Consider the following 9,341-nt stretch of genomic DNA (forward strand, 5'->3'; position numbering starts at 1 on the left):
TCAGGTATAAGAATAGTTGAACTAACAGTGTATTGGGTGTATAATGCCTTAACAATGCATAAGTCTTTGTGCATGTTATGTGAAATCATCAACGAGTTTGTTTTTTAATAATAACTTCCTGAACGATTAAAAAAATACTTATGGCTAAGAGAAGCATAGGAAAAATGGTATAAAACTCTCATAGCATGATGAAGAAAATTTTATGGCTACCGATATATCAAAAAATAATTTCTAGAAAAAGGTAAGAAAAATTTCTGGCCTAAAAAATTAAAAATCATATTTCAATTAGAGGGAAATTATAACAATGTAGGTACGGTAATTTAAAATAGTCACAGTCGATTGTCGGCGTTACATAATATGAGTAAGCCATTTTTTAAGAGATGGAAAAGTAGGACTGATTTGTCTCCGATTTTCAATTGTCATTAATCTTAATTATATTCATGATGCAAGTCTTCTTCCCCTGTGTCTTGCAGCTTCAATTCTCAGAAGTTCAAGTCTTTGCCAGGCAGGAAACAGATGCCTTGTAAAGAAAATACGCAATTTCAAAGACCATACATTAAATTGCTTCTCTTTTTCTTCCATTTCTTTAGTGATAACTTCAGGCGAACTACCTTTACTTTTTGGACTCGCCATTGCCATTTCTTCTCCATCCTCATCCATGTCATCAAACATAGATGAAAGATCTATACTCGAGGATGAAGAGGTTCGTCGAATACTTGGTCGTCCAGTGGGATCCTCAATTCCAAGTTCTTCCAGCTTGGACATTGTTGTGTCCATCTTTTCTTCCATGTCATTTTCTTTTACTGATTCTGCATCTGATTTAATTGTTGCTAATTCTGAATTCATATCATCTTCATCTATACTGGTGATTGTAGCTGGTTGTGACGATACTGTTTTAGAACTTCTAGCGCTCGTGTGCCTCGCATAAGCAGATCCTGGTCGAGAATGTCCCAATGAACTCTTTGCACTGCTAGGCCCGCTGTTAAACTTTCGACGAACCTTTGGAGCTTGAAAAGGAGCAGGTTGTTTCATCATTTCTTCATCTACAAATAAAACTGCACTTGCTAATAGGGCTTCAAAATATTCAAGAAATGTCATTTCTATTTCAAGGTTATAGACACCACCTTGCACTACGCTTGGATTGTCTGATGCGAGAATTTTTAAGAATGCATCTGCTGAAAGACGTGGGCCAATTATTTGGAAGTCTTTCAATGCCAATAAAAGTTTTCTCATTCTGAGAGTTGGCTCACGTGTCTGTTGTTCGCACAGTGATCTATAAATTTTCCAACTTCCTTCCATATATGCTAATGCATTAATTGTCCTACGTGGGTCGAATAGAAAACCACCCTTCACTCGACCGGAATATTTCATGATATGTTCAGACATGAGCATTTGTAAGCATTGAGGCAAGATATATGACTGGGATCTAAATGAACCACTAGAAGGTCCAGAAGATTTTGATTTATCTTTTTTTGTTTTACTATTCGTTGGGCGGTTAGTATTATTTCTGATTTTATCTCGAAACATAGCAAAACTTAGAATAGTAATAGCACTTAAAAAGTCTGATAATGAAAGTCTCTCAGTTGGTTGGTGGACAGAACCCTTTTCAAGGCAAGCTGCGATTATCCTGTCCATTTCTGGTAAGGATAATCCATAATGATGTATGTGACTGTCTTTAACAAATCGCCAAAACTGAAGACGTGTCATTTCTGATTTTGTGCTCTGCACTCGATTATGTCCAAGTGTGCAGTAAAAGTGATAAACTTGACGTAAGTTAGATATATTTCTGAGGATGAGAAACGTTACTTGAGTCTGTTCGTCTTTTCTTTGTGACAGAGGAAAATTTTGAAGCAGCGCATTAAGTTTTAGTGTCAAATTTGGTGCAAGTACGTTGCCACTACCATCACGACCCATCATTGTGAAATACTGATCGCATTCTTTAGAACAAGTTCTTACAGAACCACGAAGCCTCTAGCAATAATGGAGCAAATGGCATCAATATTGTAGATACATAACTATATCCATATATTGATCAGGCTATTCCAATGTTGAGGAATATATCCTATGTTATTATAGACATTCAAATCACCATCATTTCATTCGTTTTTGAAGGATATTTTCAATCTTTAATGAGCATGTATCACTATCATTTACAACAAATTCACTGAAAATAAGCATTGGTTCATTACTCATCACTATTAATAATAAACCAAACAAGCAAAACAACGAATAGGCTTCGAGCATGAATAAAACTAAATGTTACCCATGCTGTCATTTCATGTTATGCTGCTTAATTTATCTGACTTCAATAATTTGAAATCAGACGTTACACTACCACAGTACTAATATATATTATAGAGCATCAATTATGAGAAATAGAATATCTACTAGCAAAAACTTCGAACTTCTAGAATTCTATTATAAACCTCTAGAATTCTTTGTCTTCTCGTTGCGTCGTCACTGATTTCACCAGTGAAACAAATAGAGAAATAGACAAAAGCCACCAGCATGAAACAAAACACCTTACACATCAACGTCAATAAAAGCTGACAAATACCGACGTTTATCTGGTGCAACAGCCTATATAGTGTCAGTCATTAACGATACTATATGATGATTGCTTATTCTTATATATAATCAGAATATTTCTTGTCTGAGATCGCAAATACTGTAATATTATACCAATGTTCATATGAAATAAATTAACTTTACTAGCTTTTACTGGGGAATCCCCAGCGTGATAATCAATCATGCGTCACCGTTGCTATGGATACGCTCACGCTTTCGTTTGGTTGGCAAACGCTGAGGCTTCTTTCCTATTTACACCCTACATTTCTCGACCCTGTACAGAGATTGTGACAGTAAGGCAATCGAGGGCTCCGTGTTATTAGATACAAAACAAAAGCCAGGTAGATGATATGAAAGAATTGTATGTTTGACTTGCTTCAGAAGACAATAAGACGGCCATATTAATATGGCCAATCCCTTTGTGATTTTGATGTTTTCGATATCAAATTTCGCTTGCTTGCGTGGAAAAGAAGGTACGAGCTTTCAGTAAATGCGCGAGATTTTATTGTTTGTTGAAACTCAAAACATGTTTGTTAATGAGAGTTTAACATTCTTGAAGGCAGACGTGAGTTATTGTTGACCTGATTTCCTGTTGTTTTGCCACCTGTTAGATTACTTGGTACGTTTTTGCATTTGCGCAAACTCGATGAAGGCGAGAATGTTATTTTGTTGAAAACGGATAGATGTATCTGTAGTACAAGTTTTATATGTCTTTGGGAAAAAATATTTAAAAATAGAAGATAGTCTTCATCAGAGAGCTAATGAATAAAATTGGTAGAAAATGAAGAAGATTGTTTTACAAAAATATAATCCATACTACTTAAGTTAAAGACATTTCATTTATTTTTATATTAACTTTTAACTTAAAGTCTTGTCTTGTATATTGAATATATAATGATCTATGTATGAATAATATTATGGTAAGAAAATTAGAATGGGTAACTTGGATCTGCAGTGAAAAGATGCATTATAAGGGTGAAGATTTATGGCATTTCAGTGATTTTTTTTTAATACAAATAGAAGTTTTTATTTTTATTGCAACCAAAATACCAAGTGTTACAAATTTTTGCAATGCATTCAAAACATTTTGATTTATTGTCAGTTAGGATACATTTTGTTAAACAATATGGCTAAAGGTCGAAAGCATTCTGCTGCAGGACAGGGATCAAGAGCAACATCAGCCAGTGTATCATCAGCGAAAGGTAAAAAGAAAAAAGATGAAAAGGAACCAGAAGCATCTAAGCAAGAAGAAGAACAAGAAGCTCAAGCTGCCGAAGCAGAGTTAGAAAATATTGAAACAAAATCAGTTGCTGAAAGCGACAGTGGAAAAGCTTGCGGAGACATGTCAGGAAATGTTGAAGTGGTCGATCCAGATGACGGTCAGGACTATCTTGAACCATCATTGACTGAAATTATTGTTACCCATTATGAAGGTGATCGTGGCCGTGGCGGGATTTACGATGGTTACGGGGAGGCTCAATTTGTTAGTGGTAATGTTTTCAAGGGAAATTTTGATAAAGGACACATGCATGGTAAAGGATCTTACATATGGAGCAATGGAATGAAATATGAAGGAGATTTCTGTAACAATCGTATCACAGGTTATGGAACTTATAAATGGCCTGATGGTAGTGTATATGAAGGTGAAGTCTCGAATGGATTTCGTCATGGCGTTGGTGTTTTCAGATCTCCCCAGCAAGGTGTGTCATATTCTGGCCAGTGGTATCTTGGAAAACGACATGGAAGAGGGATAATGAATTACAGTGAGCAATCTTGGTATGAAGGAGATTGGGTTAATAATGCAAGGCATGGATTTGGTGTTCGTCGATATAGAACTGGTGAATAATTTTTCTAGTTTGGAATTTTTTGTTGTCAAATCTTCCATATTTATATATACACAAATGCAAAGCTGAATGTTTTCATTCAATAACTGTAATAATGTTGCAAATTAATCTTCTCGGGGGCAGTATTGGTGATCCAAGACAGATGCCAAAAATTTGGTTTGTTTGTAAATTTGGATAATTGTCTTTCTGAAGACTACAGATTCATATGTTGAAATTTTTGCTTGTCTAAAGCCTTATTTAGGGCAAAAGATGACACGTTAAAATTTGTTATTCATATAAAGTTAATTGTTATTATGAACTAAACTGTTTTTCTATATTTTTGCAGGCAATGTTTTTGAAGGTCGCTGGACAAATGACAAGCGCCATGGCGAAGGAACAATGCGGTGGCTTGCAACAAATGAAACATATCGTGGCATGTGGGAGAATGGCGTTCAACATGGCTATGGTACTCACACCTGGTATCTTCAACGTGTTCCTGGCTCACAGTACCCACTCAGAAATGAATATATAGGGGATTTTATAAATGGACTTCGGCACGGAAGAGGAAAATTCTTTTATGCCAGTGGAGCTGTCTATGATGGAGAGTGGGAAAACGGCAAAAAGAGTGGTTGGGGTAAATTCATCTTCAAAAATGGACGAGTGTTTGAGGGACAGTTTGACAATGACCACATGGTTGATTATCCAACTTTTGAGATTAGTGGCTCAAAGACCCCCGATCTGACACAGATTCGTACTCGCACTCCTGTTGGTTGGGAAGAACAAGATGTTTGTAGTGATAGTCTGGAAGGCAGTGGTGCCCAGACACTTGGTCCAGGGTTAACTTTGGACATTGATACTCTTTTGGAAGAATTTCCAGAAGAAGAAAGAGCTGAAGAGCTCAAGCAAGTCAGCCATCTTGTCCTTCGAAACATCACAATTTTCCGTCGAGTTTACAGCTTTTATAGTGCTTTGGGCCATGATCGATCATTGGATAACACATTTGTCATGACGAGATTTCAATTTTGGCGTTTTCTCAAAGATTGCAAGGTATGCTGAAGGTCTATCATCAAATAGGTTACAAAACATTTTAGTTGTTTTTTAATATACTAGTAACTAATAGAAAAAATTAGAACTTAATTCAACTGATTTTAGTTTTTCTTGGTTTGAATAGTTTCATTCACTATGTACCGTATATATAGTGTATAATGTATATATAGTATTTCTGCAAAATTGTTCACTGAAAATTTCATACCTAGATTCATCATCGCCAGAAATCTCTTTCGTGGATGGATAGAGCCATAGCTCGATGTCACGCAGCAGAAGATATTCACAATCCCATGGAAAAGGTCCTAATGCGGGAATTTTTGAGCAACATCGTCATTTTGTCTCATTTTATTTTTAAAGATGAAGTTACCAAACCTGCAATTAAGCAAAGTCCTAACCAAAAGAATGCTCCGAATTCATTGATTCTTGCACAGTGTCTACAACAACTTATAACACACCACGTTACCAAGTATTCTTGCATTGTCAAAGGATTTTTCATGTTTGAACCGCGACGTGCCATCACCGCCCTCAACTATATGGACAAGAGTTGGCAGATATATCTCATAATTGCCAATCCTAATCCAAATCCTCCACACGATATCATCATGAAGATGCGACAATTTCTGTTCACTTTACGAGATTTAAAAATCGTGGGGAAGCGATTGCCGGCAGCAACGGCTCTGAAAGTCATGTCGCAAGACGACCCAGCCGTTTACGCCGATGATGCCTGTAATTTGGAACTAGAAATGACGTTTTTGGAATTCTTTGAAGCGCTCATTGGCTGTGCTTTATACATGTACGATGCCGTAGAAGAAGATGAACCGACCGCCGCACAATCACAAGTGTTACATCAAACCCAATCCAGGCGAGGATCAACTCCATCGGATATTCTTTCCCATCACCCGGACGAAAGTCGTTTGGGATCGCCCACACGATCACAATCAGTTCTCTCACACGCGACGCAAGATGCTTCAATGCAGCAGCTTCACCAAAAGTCTTCAACATCACAAGTAAAAGCATCTACTATAGATATCAATCCCATAGACAGTGGATTAGCGAGCAAGGAATCAATAGCAAAAGTAACTGGTGGCGCAAGCTCGGGCGGCTTCCTTCAAACACTTTCTCAGTTAACAGTAAAAGAACAAGACGAAGCGACAACGATCGCTGATGAAAACGAATCAGAATATCAAGATCCAACTGCGAGAAACACAGAAGTTAATATAAGCCAGGAAGATCGTGAATACAGTACATGGGCGGAAAAGCTACACTATTTCTTCACAGTTTTATTATTCCCTGCTTGGGATAAAATGGCCGCTTTGAAGACCGAAGTGGTTAGATTTCGTAAAGAACAACAAGAAAAAGAGAGAATAGAAGCAATACAAAAAGAATCAGAACGGCGAACGCAAAGCTTTCATGCTTTGGAAAAAGTACCCAGCGATGAAGACATTGCAGCAGAAAGACAAGACGAAGAAGAAATATTGGGAGACGAAGAATCACAAATCGTTGGAACTTTATCAACGGCCCCGACACCACCACCGGAGGCCACTAAGTCATCTAGTAGCGTAAAAGGAAAAAGTGGAAAGGGCGCCAAAAAGAAAAAGTGAATTTTGCAAACAACTGTGCATTTGACTTTGTCGTATTTCTGTAATATATTAACGCATTTGTATATTTGGCTAAGGAATGGTTTATTTCGTATTTTTAAAATCTTTCACGCCTCTTCTAACGTTTTAATTTTTGCCATGTCCATTTTCGACTTCGTGAGTTTGGAGTGTAAAACATACTCAACTATATTGGTCTAAAAAATGAAAATATCTTCCATTTGCTGTCCTGTAATTCTTATTCAACGTTTTTGTATCTATATTTTATTAAAGAGGATATATTTTTTATATACTTCATTGTAGCTTTTCGCATAAATTAAATTTTTAAAACAAAGTTAGCACTTATTATCCACTGTATAGAACAAGAGTAATTACAAGCTAGCCTTTCAGCAAATTCAAACTCAAGTACAGCAACAGCCCGAACATGACAGCGCGCCTTTAACAGCAGCCAGCAATCTAGACATTAACATTTGCGTGTGCAATTTTGACATGCTATTAGGATGAGCACAACTGCTTTTAAGTTTGGTGTCCTCACTCCTCAGTCATTTATCTACAATAATAGGGATCCAAATAAGGATCCATTCCTTCATTAATTTTTACAATTTCAAGAAAAATACCTTTTTGTGAAAAAATATTAAAGTAGTCGAGTCAACTTCAGAAATTTTGTGTATTTCCACTAGTAATGACTTTGTATCTTTTGTAGCAATCCCCGCAAGATAAATAAAAAATGAATAATTATCCAGTAAAGGTAAGAAATACAGATTGCGCTGAAAATTCAAATTTTAAAATCATTCCTAACTGGAGAATTACCAATTTCTTATCATAAAACGTGACGGGGGTGTTTTTCTCAAATATCACATTTTTGCATTAGTGGCGGGGACTTTCTTCAAAATATCCATGACTTTTTGTACGTTATGTATTCAGACCCTAACGTAATTTCTCTGTTGTACAGCTCAAAGATAATGCATTCATCCATCACACTTTATAGCCTTGGCTAAAGGGTCCAATATTTAAAAAATTAGTCATGCGTGGGTCGCGCCTAAACGTTTCTCTTCATTTTACTGAGCATGTTCAGCATACACTAATGGCATTTAATGGTACTATTCTGGTTAAACGAGTAAGGATGCATCTCTCTGTTATTCTCGTTCGTTAGCGGTAAATGGGTCAACTATACCGTAACATGCATATATTCAACAGGCGTCAGCTGTCGCATTTAGCGTGTTGCGTGACGATAAAAGAATGCTTATTTGAAAGCAGGCAGGACATTTGGCTCCAGATTACCTCAGTGTTTGGTTGTTGATGTGATATGGGGGTATCGTGGAAGATTATGTTGTTCAAGCATATAGCGAGATGTTCGATTTTGTATTGTTCTGCTGTCTGATTTGTCTGGCTTAAATTGCAGCGGGTTTAAAACTTGCGTCCTGAATTCTCGAAATTATATGTAATGCTTTGAAAGTTTGCACAATATCTGATTTTCGGAATAATCTGTAAACGTCATAGCTACCTTGTATCATATTTATGAGTATATCAGAGGTTTTCAGGTTGATTTACATGTTTTCAACGCGTTTTTATTAAAAGTAACGTCAGTGGTAGACTTAAGAAGTGCGCAGGAAATAACAAATTCGCAATCGCAAAATACGCCATCACCATGCATGTACCAGTAGGAAGTATACGACAATTTCCCCCAAACGTTTCAATTCAAGAAATGTCGAGAAGAAAGGGATAAAATAGTATAGAAAATGAATAAGCAATCAGCATGAACGTAAAATCTCGGCAAACTATTCAGAACCTATTTTCAAGCATGCTAATGTGCGTTAAAATGATTTTGTTAAATTTAAATATCATTCTTCAAAACATTGTACATTTTACGGCTCTACCCAGAAATGCTCCACGATTCCGCAGTTTTCTGCTGCTTTGTACAATCGATACAAGGTCACTAGGGTTTAAATTTTGCTTGTTGTTCCCCGGGGCAAAATATGTACTTCTGTTACAACGGATATGTGTTTAAAATACGCATTGCTATAGTAGTGGCTATATTAGATGTAAATAAACTGTATAAGATACAATGAAACGGGCGATTAGATAGCCACAGAGATGGCTATCTCTTTATCATCCACTAATAACGTGAGTATTTTTAGTTTCGCAGAATTGCCTATAGTGTATTGTCATTCTCGGTTTTCATGCCTTGAAATTTTAAAATGAAATGGAAAATTACGTATCATTACTTTTACTGTGTTACATTACGACTCGTGATCTGTAACCAAAGATTGCATGGAACGGAGTAGAACCACTATACCTCCTAAATGTT

At 36.5% G+C, this 9,341-nt stretch overlaps 2 protein-coding genes across 2 annotated transcripts; one reads left to right on the forward strand and one right to left on the reverse strand.

The window, feature by feature from the left end:
- Window positions 1-438: 438 nt before the first annotated feature.
- On the reverse strand, window positions 439-1,914 carry LOC120347975 (radial spoke head 10 homolog B-like). The gene has a single exon (XM_039418087.2). It carries the CDS (start codon window positions 1,912-1,914, stop codon window positions 439-441), a length of 1,476 nt encoding a protein of 491 aa, XP_039274021.2.
- Window positions 1,915-3,639: 1,725 nt separating this feature from the next.
- Window positions 3,640-7,384, forward strand: LOC120348080 (radial spoke head 10 homolog B2-like). Its single transcript, XM_039418194.2, has 3 exons — window positions 3,640-4,406; window positions 4,738-5,438; window positions 5,648-7,384. Exons 1-3 carry the CDS (start codon window positions 3,695-3,697, stop codon window positions 7,037-7,039), a joined length of 2,805 nt encoding a protein of 934 aa, XP_039274128.2. The 5' UTR covers window positions 3,640-3,694; the 3' UTR covers window positions 7,040-7,384.
- The last annotated feature ends 1,957 nt before the right edge of the window (window positions 7,385-9,341 follow it).

The sequence above is a fragment of the Styela clava genome, chromosome 11, assembly GCF_964204865.1.
Source record: "Styela clava chromosome 11, kaStyClav1.hap1.2, whole genome shotgun sequence".
Taxonomy (NCBI): domain Eukaryota; kingdom Metazoa; phylum Chordata; class Ascidiacea; order Stolidobranchia; family Styelidae; genus Styela; species Styela clava.